Source organism: Dendropsophus ebraccatus, chromosome 1, assembly GCF_027789765.1.
Source record: "Dendropsophus ebraccatus isolate aDenEbr1 chromosome 1, aDenEbr1.pat, whole genome shotgun sequence".
Classification (NCBI taxonomy): domain Eukaryota; kingdom Metazoa; phylum Chordata; class Amphibia; order Anura; family Hylidae; genus Dendropsophus; species Dendropsophus ebraccatus.
The window spans coordinates 148,051,861-148,076,354 of NC_091454.1; the positions used below are offsets into that span (position 1 = coordinate 148,051,861).

At 45.0% G+C, this 24,494-nt stretch overlaps 1 protein-coding gene across 1 annotated transcript in view; it reads right to left on the bottom strand.

Annotated features, from left to right (window-relative positions):
* The window catches only part of LOC138783443 (uncharacterized), a 100,509-nt gene that overhangs the window by 33,996 nt on the left and 42,019 nt on the right, over positions 1 to 24,494 (bottom strand). Inside the window, exons 5-12 of the mRNA XM_069958147.1 lie at positions 23,475 to 23,536; positions 22,963 to 23,120; positions 22,476 to 22,585; positions 22,171 to 22,235; positions 20,893 to 21,038; positions 4,801 to 4,928; positions 2,827 to 2,879; positions 1,693 to 1,844 (exon numbers count right to left, since the gene is read on the bottom strand). Of these exons, the coding sequence (XP_069814248.1) occupies positions 1,693 to 1,844; positions 2,827 to 2,879; positions 4,801 to 4,928; positions 20,893 to 21,038; positions 22,171 to 22,235; positions 22,476 to 22,585; positions 22,963 to 23,120; positions 23,475 to 23,536 (874 nt within the window). The remainder of the gene's footprint in view (positions 1 to 1,692; positions 1,845 to 2,826; positions 2,880 to 4,800; positions 4,929 to 20,892; positions 21,039 to 22,170; positions 22,236 to 22,475; positions 22,586 to 22,962; positions 23,121 to 23,474; positions 23,537 to 24,494) is intronic.

Genomic DNA, 24,494 nt, shown 5'->3' on the forward strand with positions numbered 1-24,494 from the left:
CCATTTGATTTACATGATTTGTCAATGTAAATTGATTACTATGTTATGTGTGTCTATACTTTAATATTATGTAATTATGCTTTGTTAAATTTGTTCAGCATTTTAATTAATGAACTAAACCAAATATTGTATTAGTTCTAAAGAAAATAATCATAAAGCAAACACAATATTTACCAATATTTGCTGTGGTAAAATAAAAGTTGAGAAAATGTTTCCTCCATGAATGGTGTTCAATGTCATTGGATCACACAATAAAGCATAACATCCATAGGAAAGGAATACTGGGATTATTAGCCCCAGCACTCACTTAGCTACTGTATCTCAACAGTCAGTGAGTCAGGGATTTAATGGGCAAAACACACACTACCTAACTCCTTAAAAATTTGGATTATTAGCCCCAGCACTCAATGCGGCTAATGCCATGAAAATGGCAGTTAGTGAACTTCTTCAGTCCCCAGGATTTGTCTATTCCAGTGCACAGTATTTTTCATACCCTATTTTTGCAGGGCAATTTCCCTGTTGTTAGCCCACATTTTGCTTCCCTTTATACCTTCCTCCAGCCATTTTACGGCCATTTTGTGCTCCAAAATTTGGGTTTCCTTTGATTTAAATAGGATTTGGGTCCATTTCATAGAACTTTTTTTTTCAAGCTTGGTCAAACCTTAATTTGCACCGGTTCACTCATCACTAATATCCATCTGTGCACAAATTGTAAAAAAAAAAAGTCTTGTTTTGTTTTTATAATGTGTACACAGACAGACATTTTTACATAGACTGTAAAGGGGTTTTCCAATATAAAACTAACTTGTTACAGAATAGGGGACAAGTTAGAGATTGCAGGGGGTCCTTACCTCCTTACCCCGCAACAATCTACTGATTGGCCCCCAGCTTCTTTGTTTTTAATACAGCTGGAGGCACGTCATGTGACCTGTGGCTCTCATTCTCTATGGAGCCAACAGAAAGAGCTGAGTGCTATATTTGGTGTGGCGGAATAGGACAGTCATTAGCTGAGCAGGCTGTCAGTGTGGGGACCCAGAGAAGCATGGGGGAGTATGCCGTTAAAATGCGGACAGGTAAGCATGGTGTCGTGAGCTAAGTAGTTAATATCAATATTCTCACATTCTCATTTAAATCAGCAGTGGGAAAAAAATGCCACAGAATTTTGTTGAAATCAGCGTAAAAGCCGTTGCGACACATTATGTGTGAATCCACCTTAAAACAAAGCTATACTTACTTCTATCCAGGTCCAGTCTCATGAAGGCAGCTTTTTAGTCTTGTGCTGCTTCAAAAAAACAAAACAAAAAACCTAAACACAGGAAGTCCCAGTCATGGAGCCGTGACTCTCTTTAGAGGCCAGACTTCCTGTGTTTAGTCTTTTTGAACCAGCACAAGACTAAAATGCTACCTTCAGGAGATTGGACCTGGATACAAGTAAGTACAGCTTTGTTACAGCATGTTAAATAAAAAAAATAATCATTAATGTTAATTCCAAACATGCTTTATATCACATCCCTAGTTGATTTAGTGACACTTTAAACTTAATTAACAGGTTATACTCTAAAATGATATTTTTGGAAATAGGGATTATTATTACAACTGTAATAATAATTTTAAACCTTCATATTGTCTATAACATATACAGTAAGAGATATTTTTCTGCTTGATGATTGTTGGTATTTTTCCTTGTATTACCTTTAGGATCCAGTACTAAGAGATCTAGAATGAGGCTCCTGTTTCTGAATGTCCCTTCATTAGTTATCATCTGCTGAATTACAGCTGACTGGTTTGTTGAATTAGTTTGAAAATAAAGGTCAATTGAGACGATGACAGTCAGGGAAGCAAAACTGTGGATTAAACAAATGAAATGAAGGTATAAGTGATTATCTCAATAATAAGACAATTGTAATAGCAAGCATAGAAACCACATGAGCATACAAATGGTATAAACTTCTGCCACATGTACTGTTTCTGTGCAGAATGCCTTCAGAGCATTCTGGGGGGCATTTAAGATGTCCAGCATATGAGAAGTCCAGCATTCTCATATGCCAGTCTTAAAATAGGCTCTTTCCCTATTCACCCACCAGATTTACTAAGAGGTACACGCCTCTTAGCACCCTATTACATGGGACAATTATTGTGCCGAAAATCGTTACATCATTCAAATTTAAAAGATAATCGTCCTGTGTAATTGCAGTCGCTAACTGTTCGATGTAATTCCACATTTGTTCGCTGTAGTTCCACATTTGTTTACTAATTGTTCAGTGTAGTTGCACATCGTTCATTCTTTTGCTGGGATGAGATGGAGTAAACAATCGTAGCTATGATTGTAACAAATGACTATTGTTCTGTGTAATATAGTTAACAATTTCAGGTTAACGATAAAGAATCTTGTTTGCGATTGTTTATCGTTAGTCGTTAATCGTTAAAAATCTCTTTGTCTACTTGGACCATTAGGGTGCGTTTACACAGACAGATTTATCTAACAGATTTTGGAAGCCAGGAGTAGATTTCAAAAGAGAAGAAATCTCAGTCTTATGACCTGTTCCCTGTTTATAATCTGTTCCTGGCTTTGGCTTCAAAAATCTGTCAGATAAATCTCTGTGTGTAAACGCACCATTAGGGAGACCCAGCGGGACATGCACCTGCTACAGGGCAGAAGAAGACCAGGCCTCCTCCCTACCTTGCCACAACCCCCGCCCCCCGGCTTCCAGCCTGCTCTGGCTGGATTCTGCCATGGAATTCCGCCAGTTTTGCTCTGTGTGAACATAGCCTTACAGAACATAGAGTAAATAAATAATCACAAATATTCTAAAAACAGCTACTTACGAGAAACTTGTTACTACTGGTTCTACCAGCTGCTGACCAAATATATCTTTAAACTAAGGGGAAAAAAACAAGATTAAACAATTTAGGCTTTCATATATGTCAAATTTGGGACAAGCTATTTACAGCATTCTCACCTACCCTGATCCCCCAGGACTGCCATTTGACGGCACCCAGTCCCCATCACTCGCTGCTTCCTTTGATGTTTTGACAATGCTGGAAATGTCCACTGAGCCAGTAACTGGCTATAGCAGACACTTCTTGGAGTGTTGACACATCCAAAGAATTGATGAGCTGCTGGGATTGGGTGCATTCAGATGGCAGTGTCACGGGATTGGAATGGATCATTATGTTCATTCATACCTAAAGGATCTGCAGCAGATTTGATGGGTTTAAAGTGTCACTGTCGTTTTGTTTTGTTTTTTTGTTGAAATCAATAGTACTGGCGATTTTAAGAAACTTTGTAATTGCGTTTATTAGGCAAAAATGCATTATCTGCATTCAAAAAGACTTTTCCCTGGTCCCCCCTCCCTCCCTCCTCTCTCTCATTCACTGCTCATTATCAGGAAATCACGACTCTTTTACATCAGACGTGCCCTGTGTAACCTATGCAGAGGGGAGGGGGGAGGCGGGAGGAGGAAGATTAGTTGCCAGCAGAGTGTCAGGACAGGGGAGGTAGGGATAAGACATGACAGTGAGCCCTGATGCTGAGCCCACCCACTGTCCCTACCTACTTGCCTCAAACAGCCCTAGGTAGCCGCGGACAACCACAAAGGCGGTCCCTGCACTAGTATAGGTGTTACACAAAACAAGACAGATGAAAAAACACAAAGGGAAAGTCGACAAGCCAAAGTCCAAACCAAATGGGCAACGCGGTAGAAAGTCAGGGAACCATCGGATAGTCAGAGGTCAGGTGGAAGGTCAGATAACAGGTCAAACGAGCAGAGGGATACGGGGTACGCAGGAGTAGACAGGCGGAGCTGGGATCAGGGTATGAACTTTAACAGCCAGCACTGTCAGACTGTCTCAGCTTTCTTTTATGAGGATCAAGAGCCCGGTCCGGATCCCCATTGGACCGGCGCTCTGATCCTCCAGGTTGCAAACAGGCAGAGAAACACGTCAATCAAATAGACTTGCTCAGGTGCGACAATCAGGGCTAGCAGAGTTCAGTGTAACTCTTGCATTGCCGGAAGTTGAAAAGCAATCAGGTGTGTCACACAAAAGCAGAAAAACAGGCTCAGTTCACACCAGGCTACTGCACACTCCTGACACAGAGCAGAAAGCAGAGAAGAAAGGATTACACAGCGGTACCTGTGTTAAAGCCCGTATTCAGAGGTCAGAGAGGTCAGTGCTATCTTCAGAGGAGATAACCCAGTGATGTAGCTGTAAATTAACTCTTTGTTGTCCTGTTTTGGTGCCTCAACCCCTCCCCTCTCCATAAGAGAACCATGAAGACAGGGGGGAGAGCTTCAAACAGCTTTTTCATGATAAAAATGCATTTTTCGGCTAATAAACCCACTTACAAATTTCTTAAAATCGCCTGGATTATTGATTTCTGCAAAAAATAAAATTAAACAACAGTGACACTTTAAGTTTCTGAAACCTGCTACATATCCTGTACTAGTCAATGAACCCTTAAACATATTTATGCTTTAGCAATGTAGATGACAAAACAGAGATGACTGGATACTCATTTTGCATTCTTATGTACTGTAAGTAATACTATAAATCCTATTTCTGTAATAGAAAAGCTAGTACTGATCTGAACTAACCCCGACTCTACTTTCAATAGGAAGCTGCAAAGATCAATCTCACTTTCTACTGGAACTTTTTTTTTGCAAGCCTTTAAACATTAATAACTAAATAGTCAAGTTGCCCCCAAATTTATGCAAATGTTAATTATTCTTCAGTTTACTTACTTCTAGAATTGTTCTAGAATTCACACCATTAAACATTTTTCTTGCAAGAAACACTTACAGAATTCTCTACTCTTTGGCTGTAGTCTTGAAAGACAGCGCTGGATTTTGTTGATAGATCTTGTGATGGAGATATGTTGTTTAGGATTCCAAGAGGGGGGCTGATGGTGTTAAATGTTAGTGACTTTCCTACAAAAATTGCATAAAATCAAGCTATATATATTTCATGCAAACTCACACAGAAGATTTTACCGAACAAGTCATATAAGAGTAAAGAGTATAAGAAGCATATGGTTAACTCTTTAACCCCTAGGCAACCTTTGACGCACCGGTACGCCATTGGTGACTGTCCCCAGACGATCCTGGGTGTACCGGTATGTCCTGAGCTATGAAGCGCGCTCCGAAGAGGAGCACACTTCATAGCAGGTGGCAGCCGGCTGCAGTGAGCAGCTGGGCCCTCACCGTTAATGACAGGCTGCAGCAATCGCGCTGCAGCATGTCATTAACCCTTTAAATGCCACAATTGCGGCACGACCACAGTGTTTAGGTGTAAGTGACAGGGGCAGCCCCTGTCACTTACCAGTCGGGACCCCAGCAGTGTGACTGCGGGGGTCCCAATCGCTGTATCGAACCCCCTGAGGTCTCTTACCTTCCTCCATGTGGTCCAATCAGCTTTCTGCTCACTGAGTCTGCCACAGGCAGGCTCAATGAGCAGAATGCCTATAACACTGATCAATGCTATACCTATGGCATAGCATTGTACAGTATCTGTAATCTAAGTATTGTAGGTAAAAGTCCCCCAGGGGAACTTAAAATGTTTAAAAAAAAAAAAAAAGTAAAAATGTTTTTATAAAACATTTCACATTATATAAATAAAACATAAAAATAAAAATATAAACATATTATATACCATAGCGTGCGTAATTGACCAATCTATTAAAATATAATGATCGTTAAGGCAAGTGGGGAATGGCGTAAATGAAAAGAGGGAAAAAAGCGCAAGGATTATTGTTTTTTTGTTACATTATATATAGAAAAAAATGTATTAAAAAGTGTTAAAAAATCTGAGCTATGCATATATAGTATGAATAAAAACTAGAGATCATGGTGCAAAAAATTACACCCCATACAGCCCTGTAGGTGAAAAACTAAATAAGTTATAAGCATCACAATAGGCCCATTTAATTTATAATTAATTGGTAAAAAAAGGATTTCATAAATAAAAATATATAACATTAGAAAATCTGTGTAAACGTGCATATGGCTGTGTTCGGGCTGACGTATAAAATAATGGTATCATGTCACTTTTACCATACAGTGCATTACGTAGACACAGGAACCCCCCAAAAGTTACCATATTGCATTCTTTTTTACGATTTCACCAATTTATAACTTTATAAATAATATTTTGGGAAACGTCATATATGTTATGGTAGAATTAAAGATGCCATTACTAAGTACATCTACTCCTGTAAATATTAAGTCCTCACATGGCCCTGTTGATAGAAAAATTAAAGTCCTAGAGCTCTTAGAAGGGGAGGAGGAAAAAATGAAAACACAAAAATGAAAATTTGCGCAGTTCACTGGGTCATTTTGGGCTTGGTCCTCAAAGGGTTAATATGGAAGCTGATGCTCTAAAGCTACATTCACAGTATAATTTACATTACAATGAATGTCACTGGTTTATTGTGTAAGGCTATACTCATGTTTTGTGCTAAAGGCTCAGTTTGAAGCCTCTATATTATTATTATTATTATTATTATTATTAATAATATTATTATTATTATTATTATTTGCATTACAAATGGAAGCTATTACACATATATAACCAAAGTTGTGGGGCTTGACAAAGTTTTTGTCAGGAACTCACCTGACCTGGCTCCTGCGGCGTCTTCCCCGGCCTCTGCTCCGGCGGCCGGCTCGAGAACGCGCCGGAGCTCCGCCCGCCGGAGCAGAGTGACGTCACGGAGACCCGACGCGTCCCTAGTAACCGGGGGCGCCGCGGTCTCACGTGACAGTCAGTCAGCTGACCGGTCAGCGCAGCTGATGCGGCTCGTGTGGGCTGAGTGGCAGATCGCTCTGCCACTTGGTCTGCAGCACCACAGCTGCAGTGATTGCTGGATCAGGAGACCGGACCAATCAGTGTCTGGTCCGGGCTCCTGGTCCAGTATAAAGTAAAGTGAAAGCCAGCTGGTATTTGCTGGCTATTAGTTGTTCTGATCCCAGCTCCCCTTGTCCTTCTCCTGCGTATCCCGTCCTAATCCCTTCTGCCTGACTGCTCGTGTTCTGACCTCTGCCTGACCTCCGACTATCCCTTGTGTTTCGATTTTGTACTGCGTTGCCTGTGTGGTTTGACCCGGCTTGTTCGACTATTCTTTATTGTGTTTGTCTGTCCGTGCTGTTCTGTGTTTCACTTACGCAGTGTAGGGAACGCCTTCGTGGTTGTCCGCGACCGTTTAGGGTCGGCCGAGGCAATTAGGCAGGGCCAGTGGTGGGTTCAGCATCAGGGCCCACTGTCTCTGTCCTGTCTGTTCTAGCCTGTCCTGACAGAATAGCCAGCCATTACCGCCAATTGCCTCATGGACAACCGAACAGCCCTGACTAACATTGTGGACCAAATGCAGCGACTCAACACGATGGTTCAGGAGCTCGCTGTAAGGGTCCAAGAACAGGAGACGGCACCCCGACAACTCACGGTGACCTCCTCCACACCTCCTGAACCACCTGTTCAACTTCCTGATAAGTTCTCGGGGGACAGGAGGAAATTCCGTGCCTTCAGAGAGGGGTGTAAGCTGTATTTTAGGTTACGCCCTACCAGGCTCGGACTGGGCCACCGGGGGGCCGGGGAAACCCCCGGTGGGCCCCGAGCTGGAGTGGGCCCCCTGCTCCTAGGGGGGCCGCACCCCTCTTTTTAACTGGAAGCGATCGCAACAATCGCTTCCAGTTAAATGTAAGCAGTGTTGTGATTGACAGGGCGGGAAGCCTACGGTTTCCCGCCCTGTCAATCACTCTTGTGACCGCAAGCAGAGATTTGCTTGCGATCACAAGAGTTACGCAAGCTCCGTTGCGAAGTCCCGGCGGCGCCATCACTGACCTCAGTGTGCGCCGCGGCGGCTAGGACTTCCGGTTCATGCAGCGCATACCGGAAGTCCCAGCCACCGCGGCGCACACTGAGGTCAGTGATGGCGCCGGCGGGACTTCACATCGGAGCTGCTGTCAGAGAAGAGGACACCGGCGACCGACGGGGGAGCGTGTGGTTAGGTGAGTTGTCTTGTGGTTTTTTTTTATTTTTTATCAGAGGGGGTAAGATAAGGGGGGGGGGGGCTGTATACAGGGGAGGACAACATAGGGGGGCTGTATACAGGGGAGGACAACATAGGGGGGCTGTATACAGGGGGGAGGACAACATAGGGGGGCTGTATACAGGGGGAGAACAACATAGGGGGGCTGTATACAGGGGGGAGGACAACAGAAGGGGGGCTGTATACAGGGGGAGGACAACATAGGGGGGCTGTATACAGGGGAGGACAACATAGGGGGGCTGTATACAGGGGGGAGGACAACAGAAGGGGGGCTGTATACAGGGGGAGAACAACATAGGGGGGCTGTATACAGGGGGAGGACAACATAGGGGGGCTGTATACAGGGGAGGACAACAGAAGGGGGGCTGTATACAGGGGAGGACAACATAGGGGGGCTGTATACAGGGGGGAGGACAACAGAAGGGGGGCTGTATACAGGGGGAGAACAACATAGGGGGGCTGTATACAGGGGGAGGACAACATAGGGGGGCTGTATACAGGGGAGGACAACATAGGGGGGCTGTATACAGGGGAGGACAACATAGGGGGGCTGTATACAGGGGAGGACAACATAGGGGGGCTGTATACAGGGGGAGAACAACATAAGGGGGGCTGTATACAGGGGGAGGACAACAGAAGGGGGGCTGTATACAGGGGGAGGACAACAGAAGGGGGGCTGTATACAGGGGAGGACAACATAGGGGGGCTGTATACAGGGGGAGGACAACATAGGGGAGCTGTATACAGGGGAGGACAACATAGGGGGGCTGTATACAGGGGGAGAACAACATAAGGGGGGCTATATACAGGGGAAGAACAACATAAGGGGGGCTGTATACAGGGGAGGACAACATAGGGGGGCTGTATACAGGGGGAGAACAACATAAGGGGGGCTATATACAGGGGGAGAACAACATAAGGGGGGCTGTATACAGGGGAGGACAACATAGGGGGGCTGTATACAGGGGAGAACAACATAAGGGGGGCTGTATACAGGGGGAGGACAACATAAGGGGGGCTGTATACAGGGGGAGAACAACATAAGGGGGGCTGTATACAGGGGGAGGACAACATAAGGGGGCTGTATACAGGGGGAGGACAACATAAGGGGGGCTATATACAGGGGGAGGACAACATAAGGGGGGCTATATACAGGGGGAGGACAACATAAGGGGGGCTGTATACAGGGGGAGGACAACATAAGGGGGCTGTATACAGGGGAGGACAACATAAGGGGCTGTATACAGGGGGAGGGCAACAGAAGGGGGGCTGTATACAGGGGGGGGACAACATAAGGGGTCTGTATACAGGGGAGGACAAGAAGGGGGTCTGTATACAGGGGGAGGACAACATGAGGGGGGCTATATACAGGGGGAGGACAACATAAGGGGGGCTATATACAGGGGGAGGACAACATAAGGGGGGCTGTATACAGGGGGAGGACAACTTAAGGGGGGGCTATATACAGGGGAGGACAACATAAGGGGGGCTGTATACAGGTAAGGACAACATAAGGGGCTATAAACAGGGGCAGGACAACATAAGGGGGGCTGTATACAGGTAAGGACAACATAAGGGGCTATAAACAGGGGCAGGACAACATAAGGGGGTATGTATGCAGGGGGAGGACAACATAAGGGGGGCTATATACAGGGGGAGGACAACATAAGGGGGGCTGTATACAGGGGGAGGACAACATAAGGGGGCTGTATACAGGGGGAGGACAACATAAGGGGGGCTATATACAGGGGGAGGACAACATAAGGGGGGCTATATACAGGGGGAGGACAACATAAAGGGGGCTATATACAGGGGGAGGACAACATAAGGGGGTATATACAGGGGCAGGACAACATAAGGGGGTATGTATACAGGGGGAGGACAACATAAGGGGGTATGTATACAGGGGGAGGACAACATGAGGGGGGCTATATACAGGGGGAGGACAACATAAGGGGGGCTGTATACAGGGAAGGACAACATAAGGGGGGCTGTATACAGGGAAGGACAACATAAGGGGGGCTGTATACAGGGAAGGACAACATAAGGGGCTGTATACAGGGGGAGGACAACATAAGGGGCTGTATACAGGGGGAGGACAACATAAGGGGCTGTATACAGGGGGAGGACAACATAAAGGGGTCTGTATACAGGGGGGGGACAACATAAGGGGTTATATACAGGGGCAGGACAACATAAGGGTGGTATATACAGGGGAGGACAACATAAGGGGCTGTATACAGGGGGAGAACAACATAAGGGGGGCTGTATACAGGGAAGGACAACATAAGGGGGGCTATATACAGGGGGAGGACAACATAAGGGGGCTATATACAGGAGAAGGACAACATAAGGAGCTATATACAGGGGCAGGACAACATAAGGGGGGCTGTATACAGGGGGAGAACAACATAAGGGGGCTGTATACAGGGGAGGACAACATAAGGGGGTATGTATACAGGGGGAGGACAACATAAGGGGGTATATACAGGGGCAGGACAACATAAGGGGGGCTGTATACAGGGAAGGACAACATAAGGGGGGCTGTATACAGGGGGAGGACAACACAAGGGGGGCTGTATACAGGGAAGGACAACATAAGGGGGTTATATACAGGGAAGGACAACATAAGGGGCTGTATACAGGGGGAGGACAACATAAGGGGCTATAAACAGGGGGAGGACAACATAAGGGGCTGTATACAGGGGGAGGACAACATAAGGGGCTGTATACAGGGGAGGACAACATAAGGGGCTGTATACAGGGGAAGGAAAACTTAAGGGGGCTATATGGGGCAAGGACAACATAAGGGGGCTATACGGGGGAATAGACAACATAAGGGGCTATATGGGGGGTAGGGATGGCCAACATAAGGGGGCTATCTATATGGGGGGATGGATAACACAAGCGGGCCAGTTATAAGGGGGATAACACAGGGAGACATCTATAAGGGACACTGGATGGGGGCAATTTATAAGGAGGACAACACTGAGGAGGCATCTATAAAGGGCACTACACAGAGGGGGACAACAATGGGGGGCATCTATAAGGTTAACTATACTGGGTGCGGTGTGTATACAATAGGCTATAGGGGGCATCTACTTTAGTGGACTACACAGAGGGGTCATCTATAAGGGGACTACACAGAGGGGGCCATATACTATAGGGCAGGAATAGGGAACCTTGGATCTCCAGCTGTTGCAGTTGTTGCAGGCATGAAGGGAGTTGTAGTTTTGCAACAGCTGGAGAGCCAAGGTTCCCTACCCCTGATAATAGGGAATGCACAGAGGTTGTCATCTACTATAAAGGGATTACACAGAGGGGGATCTCTACTATAGTAGAGGCACACAGGGACACAGGGCCATCTATATGGAGGACTGAACAAGGGGCCATCTACAAGGTGTGTGCACAATATATATATATGTATATATATATATATATATGAACACACACACACAATAGTCAGGGCTAACCACTGAGAGAAGGTGTAAAGAGGCCAATACAGATGTGCAGTTTGTAGAGAGATGAGGATGGTGACAGAGTAAGGAGCCTAATATATTTCTCTGGCAGATTCTGTGGATTCGTGGCTCGGAGAAGTTCTCATAACGGCCCAGGGCAGATGGAGAAGTAGATGAAAAGGGAAGAACTCCGATCAGAGAAGACGTCCCCTGTGAGTCACTAAATCTATGTGCACTGTAACGTATATAGTGTAGAGCTGGGGCTACCTCTGTATGACTGTATGAGGGGATATTGATCTTTGTTCAGAGGATTTTATTCAGTAGCAGCTGGGGTGTTAGTCAGTAAATGGCGGTGTTAGTCAGTATGTGGGGGTATTATTTGTTACTTGTAATCTGGTGCGGTGTTCATTGGTCTTAGTATACCAGATTTGGTCAGTAACAATATGGTGGTGATGGTTGTGGTGTGGCGGTAATATTTCCCCCTTGTGTACTGGTAATTTTGGTCTCAGTATACAGGATTTGGTCAGTAACAGTATAGCGGTAATATGTATGGTGATACTATTTCCCTCCTGTATACTGGTTTATTGGTAATATCGGTCTTGATATACAGGATTTGGTCAGTTACTGTATAGCGGTAATATGTGTGGGGATATTTGCTCTTTATATACTGGTGTTATTGGTAGCATACAGTGTTATCATGCAAAGAAAATTGTCTTATAGCGCGATTACACCGGCCAATAATCGGTAACAAGTGCTCCTAGGAAGTCTATTCAGCCGATGATCGGCCCATGTAAAAGTGCCAGAGATTGGCTGACATGCAAGCAAATGCCCCATAGTCGCTGATTTGATCTTTTGTGCGGCTAAGATCATTGCTGTCGGCTGCACATCTCTATATATTCCTGCCCTGCTGATTAGCAATCATTTGCAGCCCTACACTGCCCCATATCACGCCGTGTTAATGTACCTTTATTAATGTTACCATAGATAAGTGCGGTGGCAGAAGGGTGGGCCCCAAGAATGATTTCCCCTGGTGGGCCAAGGCACTCCAGTCCGACACTGCGCCCTACTTCGTCTGGGGATGAGGTTCAGAGGGTGGGCATCATCATGTCCCTCCTCCAAGGACCACCACAGGAGTGGGCATTTTCCCTACCATCTTACTCCCCTCACCTAAAGAGCCCCGACCAGTTCTTTTCCGCCCTAGGTCTATTGTATGATGACCCTGACTGTGCAGCTAACGCTGAACGACAGCTGACTGGGTTGAGACAGGGCCGACATCCAGTGGAGGAGTACTGCTCAGAATTCCGGCAGTGGAGCGGTCTCTCCACGTGGAACGATTCGGCCCTCAGATATCAGTTTCGAGTGGGTCTCTGTGACAGACTGAAGGATATGTTGGTGGCATATCCTACTCCTGACTCGCTTGAGGACAGCATGACACTAGCCATCAGGGTTGACCGACGACTCAGGGACCGACAGAGAGAGAAGGGTACCCCTGACCACCCTAGAGCCCCTGTATCACTGCTCTCACACCCCAAATCCTCTCTCCCAGTCTTACCACCACCCGAAGAGCCGATGCAGGTGGATGCCACCGATGCTAAAGCCCGACGCGCCCATCGCCTGCAGAATAATTTGTGCCTTTATTGCGGTAAAGCAGGACACCAAGTTCGGCAATGCCCTTCCAGGCCAGGGCCACCGCCGGAAAACTTCAACGCCTGAGAGATTGTCGAAGGGGTCTCTCAGGCGCACAGGTAACCTTCAAAAATAAGTTGTTGTTACCAATTTCTTTGTCTGTGGGGAATAAATGTATTAATGGGTACGCCCAAGTTGATTCTGGATCCTCAACCAACTTTGTGAATCCTATGTTTTTTTCTGGTTTGGAGGTATGTCCCCTGTTGCTCCAGCGTCCTATTAACCTCTTAAGGACATAGGACGTACCGGTACGTCCTATGTCCTCACTTGCACTTCAAAGCGGGGCCGCGCGGCGGCCCCGCTTTGAAGTGCCGCGATCCCGGGTGCCGCGTGTAGCCCGGGACCGCCGCTATTAGCGGGCACGGTCGGATCGCCGTGCCCGCTAATTAGCTAATCGGAGGCAGCTGTCAAAGTTGACAGCTGCCTCCGATTACCGGAGGCAACGTTTCCCTGGTGTCTAGTGGGGGAGATCGCTCCTCCGGGACCTTGTCCCGGAGGAGCGATCTCCGTTACTGATGCCGGCCGGGGACGCGTCCAAGATGGCGCCGTCCTCGGCTCGGCACTCGTTTACTTCCGGCTGCAGCAGCCGAAAGCAAACGAGTGCCGATCTCATGGATCTCTGCAGCATATCTATGCTGCAGAGATCTCAATGAGAGATCACAGTGTATATACTAGAAGTCCCCCATGGGGGCTTCTAGTATATGTGTAAAAAAAAAAAAAAAAGTGTTGTTAATAGTAAAAAGCCCCCTCCCCTAATAAAAGTCTGAATCACCCCCCTTTTCCCAGGTTTTAAATAAAAGTAAACAAATAAATAAATAAATAAACATGTTTGCTATCGCCGCGTGCGTAATCGCCCGAACTATTAATTAATCACATTCCTGATCTCGTACGGTAAACGGCGTCAGCGCAAAAAAAATCCCAAAGTGCAAAATTGCGCATTTTTGGTCGCATCAAATCCAGAAAAAATGTAATAAAAAGCGATCAAAAAGACGTATATGGGCAATCAAGGTACCGATAGAAAGATCACATCATGGCGCAAAAAATGACACCTCGCACAGCCCCATAGACCAAAGGATAAAAGCGCTATAAGCCTGGGAATGGAGCGATTTTAAGGAACGTATATTGGTTAACAACGGTTTGAATTTTTTACAGGCCATCAGATACAATATAAGTTATACATGTTATATATCGTTTTAATCGTAACGACTTGAGGAACATGCATAACAAGTCAGTTTTACCCCAGGGTGAATGGCGTAAAAACACATTTCCCCCAAATAAAAGAAATGCGTTTTTTTTTTCAATTTCACCACACTTCGAATTTTTTTCTGGTTTCGCAGTGTACTTTATGCAAAAATTCAGCCTGTAATTGCAAAGTACAATTAGTGACGCAAAAAATAAGGGGTCATGGGGGTTTCTAGGTGGAAAAATGCAAGTGCTATGACCTTTTAAACACAAGGAGGAAAAACCGAAAACGTAAAAAACGAAAATGGGCCATGTCCTTAAAGGGTTAATGTCACTGGAGCAGATTCTGCCCCTTTTGCCCAGGGAAGTGTACGTTATGTGACACCGTGTCTTGAGGTCAAGGTGGGGTCTGTCCATGTGGAGAGACTCGACTTCTTACTCATGCATAACTTGTCATCTGACGTGATTCTGGGGTTGCCCTGGTTGGAGACTCACAACCCTGTCTTTGATTGGCCCAACAGGGAGCTGGTACGATGGGGGCCTGGATGTGCCTCCCACTGTAATGCTGTGTCTCTTGCGGAATGCTCCTCCGGAGAGGGGGAGGTTCCGGAATTTTTATCAGACTATGTTGATGTGTTCGAACAAAAAGCAGTAGAAGAATTACCACCACACAGACCATATGATTGTGCTATTGAGCTACTTCCTGGGGTCAAATACCCTCGAGGTCGGATTTTCAATCTGTCCTGTCCTGAGAGGGAAGCTATGAGGGAATATGTAAAAGATAGCCTGCGTAAAGGTCATATACGCCCATCTTCTTCTCCCATGGGGGCGGGGTTCTTTTTCTTTGGGAAGAAGGACGGGGGTCTCCGTCCCTGTATTGATTACCGGGAGTTGAATAAGATTACGGTTAAGAATCAGCACCCCTTGCCATTAATTCCTGATCTGTTTAACCAAATCATAGGAGCTAATTGGTTTTCCAAGGTAGACCTGAGGGGAGCATACAATTTAATCCACATCAGGGAAGGTGATGAGTGGAAGACCGCATTCAATACCCCAGAGGGCCATTTCGAGTATCTCGTCATGCCCTTTGGGTTGTGCAATGCTCCGGCTGTCTTCCAGCATTTTGTCAATGATGTTTTTCGTGAGTATCTGGGACGGTTTGTTGTGGTGTACCTCGATGATATTTTAATCTTCTCCCCAGATTGGTCTTCCCATGTGTTGCACGTCCGTACGGTAATGGAGCTTCTCAGACAAAATAATCTGTATGCCAAGTTGTCAAAATGTCAGTTTGGTCTCCAGGAGGTCTCGTTCTTGGGTTATAATATTACTCCCCATTCGTTAAGTATGGACCCGGTCAAGGTGGCGGCCATAAAAAATTGGGAAAGACCTAACAACCTGAAGGCCTTACAAAGGTTTTTGGGCTTTGCCAATTATTACCGGAAATTTATTAAGGGCTTTTCTATCATAGCTAGGCCCCTTACCGATCTAACCAAGAAGGGGGCAGACCTTGTACACTGGTCCAAAGAGGCTCTTGAGGCGTTTGACACACTTCGGCATTGCTTCTCAGAAGCTCCAGTACTGACTCAGCCAGATTTCGAACGCCCGTTTGTTGTTGAAGTAGACGCGTCCGAGGTGGGGGTAGGGGCGGTCTTGTCCCAAGGGTCAGACACCCTTACTCACCTACGGCCGGTCGCATTCTTTTCTAAAAAATTTTCACAAGCAGAACGCAATTATGATATTGACAATAGAGAACTGTTGGCCATTAAGATGGCCTTTGATGAATGGAGGCACTTCTTGGAAGGGGCCAAACATAAGGCCACTGTACTCACTGACCACAAAAATTTAGTTTACCTCGATACTGCTAAACGTCTTTCTCCCAGGCAGGCCCGGTGGGCACTGTTCTTTTCTAGGTTCGACTTTGAAATCACCTATCGACCCGGTTCTCGTAATATCAGAGCTGACGCCCTCTCCCGCAGCTTTGATTTTGAAGTTATACCCGAAAACTATGTCGATACGATACTAAAACCTGGTGTTGTAATATCGGTTTTGCAACCAGACTTAGTGACTCTCGTCACGCAGTCTCAGAGTATGGCCCCCCATAACACTCCTGAGTCTCTCTTGTTTGTACCGCCGAATCTCCGGCTCCGAGTATTGGAAGAGATTCATGGTTCTGTGTTGGCAGGGCATCCTGGTATTGCTGGAACTAAATATCTGCTGTCACGTCATTTCTGGTGGCCAACATGGAGCCGAGATGTTAAATCGTTTGTGGAAGCCTGTGAGGTCTGTGCTCGATCCAAGGTTCCCCGTAGCCTACCGGAGGGGTTGTTACACCCTCTGCCGGTCCCTACGAGACCTTGGACGCACTTATCCATGGATTTTATCACAGACCTACCACTATCTAGGGGTAAGACGGTCATTTGGGTGGTGGTGGATCGTTTTTCTAAGATGTGTCATCTTATTCCACTACGTAAACTACCCAGTGCTCGCTTATTAGCCACGCTGTTTGTCAATCATGTGTTACGCTTGCATGGGATCCCGGAGAACATTGTTTCTGACAGGGGTGTTCAATTTGTTGCTAAATTTTGGAGAGAGTTTTGTAGTAAACTGGGGGTCTCATTGTCTTTCTCTTCTGCGTTCCACCCTCAAACGAACGGACAAACCGAGAGGGTCAATCAGTCGTTGGAGCAGTTTCTAAGATGTTTTGTGTCTAATACCCAGGACAAATGGCGTGACTTCATTTCACTCGCTGAGTTTGCCTTAAACAACCATGAGCAGCGCTCTACTAGTATGTCGCCGTTTTTTTGTAATTATGGGTTTAATCCCAGATACTCGTCCGTCCACTCTGCCGAATCTGTAAACCCTTCAGCTGAAGATATATTCTCGAAACTGTGCACAGTTTGGGCCCAAGCTCATCAGAGCTTGGTGAAAGCCCAAGAAACCTATCAAAAGTATGCCAACAGAAGACGCATATCTGGCCATCAATATGTTGTAGGTGAAAAAGTCTGGCTCTCAACAAAAAACCTGAAACTGAGAGTCCAATCAGGAAAACTGGCACCCAAATACATTGGGCCATACATGATCGTAGAGGTTATTAACCCAGTAACTTTCAGGCTTAAACTACCATCGTCCCTAAAGATTCATTCGGTTTTTCATAAAGCCTTGCTGAAAAAATATGTGCCACCAGTGTTTCCGTCACCTCCTCCTGCTCCGCTAGTCGTCCAGGGTGAACTGGAGTATGAGGTAGAGAGAATTCTAAACTCTCGGTAGGTGCAGGGTTCATTACAATACCTAGTCCACTGGAAGGGTTTTGGACCAGAGGAGCGTACATGGGTGGCAGTTAGAGATATACACGCTCCTCAGTTAATCCGACGATTTCATACCCAGAATCCGTCTAAACCCAGTCCAATGGATAAGGGTCCTGAGGCCCGTCATAAGAGGGGGGGTAATGTCAGGAACTCACCTGACCTGGCTCCTGCGGCGTCTTCCCCGGCCTCTGCTCCGGCGGCCGGCTCGAGAACGCGCCGGAGCTCCGCCCGCCGGAGCAGAGTGACGTCACGGAGACCCGACGGCGTCCCTAGTAACCGGGGGCGCCGCGGTCTCATGTGACAGTCAGTCAGCTGACCGGTCAGCGCAGCTGATGCGGCTCGTGCGGGCTGAGTGGCAGATCGCTCTGCCACTTGGTCTGCAGCACCACAGCTGCAGTGATTGCTGGATCAGGAGACCGGACCAATCAGTGTCTGGTCCGGGCTCCTGGTCCAGTATAAAGTAAAGTGAAAGCCAGCTGGTATTTGCTGGCTATTAGTTGTTCTGATCCCAGCTCCCCTTGTCCTTCTCCTGCGTATCCCGTCCTAATCCCTTCTGCCTGACTGCTCGTGTTCTGACCTCTGCCTGACCTCCGACTATCCCTTGTGTTTCGATTTTGTACTGCGTTGCCTGTGTGGTTTGACCCGGCTTGTTCGACTATTCTTTATTGTGTTTGTCTGTCTGTGCTGTTCTGTGTTTCACTTACGCAGTGTAGGGAACGCCTTCGTGGTTGTCCGCGACCGTTTAGGGTCGGCCGAGGCAATTAGGCAGGGCCAGTGGTGGGTTCAGCATCAGGGCCCACTGTCTCTGTCCTGTCTGTTCTAGCCTGTCCTGACAGTTTTACTGCAGTTTTGAAAATGTATCTGTCATGAAGAAATCCCTATGCAGATTGGCATGCAGCCGCAGCTGGTACAGGGAGATTGCATCCCCCTGGATATGTCCCCCACTGGTAGAGTTCTGTTCACAAACCCCATTAATTAGAAAAGGGCTCATGCATGGAACTCCTATCCTATCCTTATCCCTCTAGTTCCGCTTTTGTTATACTTTTTTGTTTTGTTTACTGGTTATTCTCCTGAACTCTGATTTACTGGTTATTCTCCTGAACTCTGATTTGTGGCCTTACATTAACATTCTGTATTCACCAGAACTGTTTGACTATTCTCTTCCGCTGATGGCCCTTGCACCTTAGCAGTGTAGGGACCGCCACTCAGTTGGGGTCTTCCACTAAGGACAGCATATCAAGGTAGGGACAGTAGGCTAGGTTCCAGTTAGGGCTTACTGTTCCTCCATTGAAGTGAAAGTAATAAAATCTATTAATGTTATGGTAAATATTTTTGTGTCAAAAAGGACAAAAGTATTTTATTTTACAAAGTATATTATTGGCCAACAAAAAAAAATATATGTTGGAGTACATAGATTTCTTTCACAGTAAAACTGAATATGTGAAAAAAACACACAGAAAACCTGTAACCCCTAGACGACCTATGCTGTAAGGGTACCTATGACCCTTGCTGTAAGAGTGCCAGTGGCAGGCAGGGAACATGGGTATGGGGAGGATACTTATGAGGCCTGGAGTCCCAGCCCCAGTTGCGATTGGAGCTGAGACTCCAGCCCCAGAGCACATACTGACTTCTGACTGGCAGTGCCAGCTGCCAGTCGAATAATTAAACACTCCACACCTTATGTCGATTGCCGGGGGCAGTGAAGCCCTGGCCGCTACTAAGTAACAAGAAAGCACTGCCGTGCCCCTAGTAACCCAGCTGGCAGCTAAGGACACCATCGGAGCCTCCCTAGCAACCGCTGGGCCGGTCACCAGGGACGCCGTTGGCGTGTCTCACAGGCCAGCCACGTGCCCCGGCTTCTAAAATACTTTGGTCCTTTTTCATACAAAAGTATTTACCATAACATACATTTTTGCTTGTAACACAATAAACCATAATTTGTTACTACACTCACCGGCCACTTTATTAGGTACACCTGTCCAACTGCACGTTACCCCTTAATTTCTAATCAGCCAATCACATGGCGGCAACTCAGTGCATTTAGGCATGTAGACATGGTCAAGACAATCTCCTGCAGTTCAAACCGAGCATCAGTATGGGGAAGAAAGGTGATGTGAGGGCCTTTGAACGTGGCATGGTTGTTGGTGCCAGAAGGGCTGGTCTGAGTATTTCAGAAACTGCTGATCTACTGGGATTTTCACGCACAACCATCTCTAGGGTTTACAGAGAATGGTCCGAAAAAGAAAAAACGTTCTGTGGGCGGAAATGCCTTGTTGATGCCAGAGGTCAGAGGAGAATGGGCAGACTGGTTCGAGCTGATAGAAAGGCAACAGTGACTCAAATAGCCAACCGTTACAACCAAGGTAGGCAGAAGAGCATCTCTGAACGCACAGTACCTCCAACTTTGAGGCAGATGGGCTACAGCAGCAGAAGACCACACCGGGTGCCACTCCTTTCAGCTAAGAACAGGAAACTGAGGCTACAATTTGCACAAGCTCATCGAAATTGGACAGTAGAAGATTGGAAAAAACGTTGCCTGGTCTGATGAGTCTCGATTTCTGCTGTGACATTCGGATGGTAGGGTCAGAATTTGGCGTCAACAACATGAAAGCATGGATCCATCCTGCCTTGTATCAACAGTTCAGGCTGGTGGTGGTGGTGTCATGGTGTGGGGAATATTTTCTTGGCACTCTTTGGGCCCCTGGGTACCAATTGAGCATCGTTGCAACGCCACAGCCTACCTGAGTATTGTTGCTGACCATGTCCATCCCTTTATGACCACAATGTACCAAACATCTGATGGCTACTTTCAGCAGGATAATGCGCCATGTCATAAAGAATCATCTCAGACTGGTTTCTTGAACATGACAATGAGTTCACTGTACTCAAATGGCCTCCACAGTCACCAGATCTCAATCCAATAGAGCATCTTTGGGATGTGGTGGAATGGGAGATTTGCATCATGGATGTGCTGCCGACAAATCTGCGGCAACTGTGTGATGCCATCATGTCAATATGGACCAAAATCTCTGAGGAATGCTTCCAGCACCTTGTTGAATCTATGCCACGAAGAATTGAGGCAGTTCTGAAGGCAAAAGGGGGTCCAACCCGTTACTAGCATAGTGTACCTAATAAAGTGGCCGGTGAGTGTATATAATATGTATAAAAGGTGTCAGGGGCTCTATAGAGTTGGTTAAAATTATTTTTTTTTCCCACTTACCTTGAACTCTAAGTGTGCTCGGCACTATGGTGAATTGGACATTCTGTCTGGATTTTATAAAGTTACTGAGAGTTGTATCTGCATCAAACCAAAGAACAGTGGTAACGGGAAAGACTATACTGGCATAAGTCCAACCCATGACAGTCCTACACATAGATATAATAAAGAGGTGTCAAAATAACTTGAAACACATATTTTTCCATATATTTTATATCTTACAATTGTGATTCTCTACAGTAAAAAGACCAATATACAAATATTGTTTATGTAAACCCTACAAGGTAATTTCTGACAAAATGCACAATTCCTGCAATATAGATGTAGCCAGTGTTAACATAATCACAATGACGCATTTAACTTTCTAATTGGCTTACCATAACTTCCTGACCATTACCAGCTGCTGCTGCCCTAGACACTACACCTGAAGACGCCCCATCTTCACTCACCAATTAGCATCATGATTTTCTAGTCCCTGAACATCATATTGATATCTGATCAGTCTTAGGCCGCGTTCCCACATTTACTGTACGTCACCACATGCAGCCAAAACCAGACCTTCATGCGGTAACCAATAAGCATATGGCCAATAATCCTGGTAACAGCACATGACTACTGGGGAAGAAATGGGAGCCTGGTTTCGGCCACATGCATTTCTCTACATGTAGAAACATTGTCTGAATCACATTTTTCATAGTTTTTAACTGAAGACCTTACCACTACCTCCATACTGTGACACCAGACACCAGATTTACTGGCAAGTCTGAACGGGAGGTGGGTGACTTAATTTTTTTTTTAAGTTATTTCCTCCCCCCTGTTCCCTGTTGTTGCCTCCCTGCAAGGTGCTGCCCTAGGGACCAGACCACAGGTGCCTAGTGGTAAATACGGCCCTGTCCCTGACACAATTGTTGAATCAGGGATCATGTTAACCTTGGCTACATCTATAGTTTATTTTTTTGAATGTTACTCAAGTGTGAACATTATGTATGATTTAAACAGTTCACATCTTCCTGCCAACTTGGCGTTATCCGTGTGTAATGTCATTTAAGGATCGCACTTTCCATCAACAACATTATCCAAATTAGAAGAGCACCTAATGACACATCCATTATAGAAATAACAATAGAAATCTTTATCTCTATAATGAATAACTCATCTTGGTTATATTGACTAATTACTGTTTTTATGACTTAATTTGTCAATGGAGATATACTATATCAAGTAGTGTGTGATATGACGCCCAGTCCTTGAAGCATGATTGCCTGACATTTTCCTACTTACGTGAAGGTGGTAGTTGGATTTGCTGCTGTTGTAATGTTTGGAAGCATTAATAATGTACTATTCACCTGAAGAGTAAAATAGAAATACAATATAAAAAGGTAAATCGGTTTCTATTAGTATTCACTGAATACTTTACTAGACACAAAGATTATGGCGCTTTTAACCTCAAAAAGATTAAAAAAGATTTTTTTTTTAATTAAAGAGAGCGCGAATATGTACCATTACTAATCATGATTTTTGGTCATCTGTGGTAATAATCACATTACTTTATAAATTAATTTTTATCCCCAAGAAACTGAACATACCCAGCTGTTTGCTTGATTTATAAGAACTTGTTGGGTTGATTCATTATATGGTTTCTTAATGAGGAAGTTCACAGAGACATTGAGTGGTCCAAGGTTAGCCAGTGTAGCACCTATAAAATAGAAATTTTATAAAATTATAAAAATAGATAGCTATTCAATTAGGTTTCATGAGAGCACACCACAATATTGTTTTAGCTTTCATCTTTCTAGATTTACCAGGTTAGAAAATATTGGTCAGATTAAAAAGAATTGACAAAATTGTATAGAATGGTCACTACCCATCCACTACTTAATATGCTACAACATTAAAGTAACAACTATATACAGCATCCACTAAGTTTATTCACCCTATACTGAAATTAAACTGGAAGGTGTTGACAACTTGCATACGTTTCTGTAACTCTGAATGTTTTCAATGGAATGTAATTACAGTTCTGAAGAAGCCTTGGAATGGGATGTATTCATTCTGCCTTTTTGCCTTACTCACCATTTGAGTTGATGCTGTCAGCTGAGAGTTGTAGGGTCCCAATACTACTATTGCTCTGGAGGCTGCTGACCAGGGCTCGTACAGTATTGTCATAACTCGGAGCAGGAGTTGTTGAATTTTCAAATTGAAGCTGAGTTACAGCAACCACAGATCCTTGCCTGTAAAAACAAGACAACTCTAAACTATGGCTACTAGGTAATTGCATTTACTTATACAAATATCCCCGGTAAAGCTATGGTTAGGACACTAAAAATTTACTTTTTGAAAACCCTTCTTGTCTACTTTTCATTTGGCCACTTTTTAAATTTGCAAGCAGTGAGTCCAACTTCTGGGTGTAAACTTATCATATCATCAGTTGCAACTTTTTTGGCATTGTTTAAATTAAACTAGCATAACACACTTTATGGGCTATTGTGTATAAGAACTGCACTTTATTGTATTACAATGTAAAATTAAGAAAGTGATCTGTAAAATGTTTTGCAAAATTAAACATTTTAAACTTGTTTCCTTACCTGAATCCTGTGACAGTAACATTCTTAAAATTAGGAAATTTTTTGTTGTAAATATTTGTCAGCTGAAAAGAGGCAAAAAATGATGTTAAAGTTACAGTTATCTATTGCAGACAAAAGAAAGGCTAATTATTTTCAGGGTATGTATCTGAGCATGTGCATCCAGTCAGTACTTAGCTCGCTAAAGGAAATGTCTCATCATCTATTTTTGGTGATATTTTTTTTCCACTAATATTAATACTAATTTGATCTGTACAGCATTAGGCTATGTTCACACAACATCAAAAATAGAGAAGAAGCGGCTGATTTTGATAATTTAAAAAAAAAGTCTGTTTTCAGGATCAGAAAAAAGGAACAGCTACTTTCTTGCAAAACAGTTCCACTCCTGTCCTCAGGTTGTGTGTGATATTCTCACCATGCACTCAGCTTCAAAGGAGCTGAGCTGAAAAAAACACACCCAAACTGAGGACAGGGAAGGTGCTGTTTCTGAAAAAAAGTGGCCATTTTTTTCTAATCCCGGACAACCCCCCATTTTTTTAATAGTTGCACACTTCGTCCCATGAGATTATGCTTCTTAGTAAAAAAAACTCTCCCATACTGTGGTGATTCTCTGTTAGGGTGCGTTCACACCTACAGGATCTGCAGCAGATCTGCAGCAGATTTGATGCTGTGTTCAGTTATTTAAATGAAACCTGCTGCAGAAAATCAGCTGCAGATCCTGTAGGTGTGAACACACCATTAAGGTTCAAGTCTATACCGTGGTCTTGCTGGAGTGGCTGTCATGTGTTCACTGTAGAAATCAGTGGTGTCCGAGGTCACGCTTATAATACTAACATCACCGCTCAGTGCTCATGAGTACAATCTAGGACCTCTTATGATTGGCTGTGGAGGTCAAGACCGGAGTGCTGACCAGAACCTGCATGGAGGATCACTGTGGGATGGGAGGGGTTACTGATGATGTGCTATTTTTATTTGTTTAGGGCCCTTTAAATTTTTTTCAATGTATACTCCTTTTAAATATAC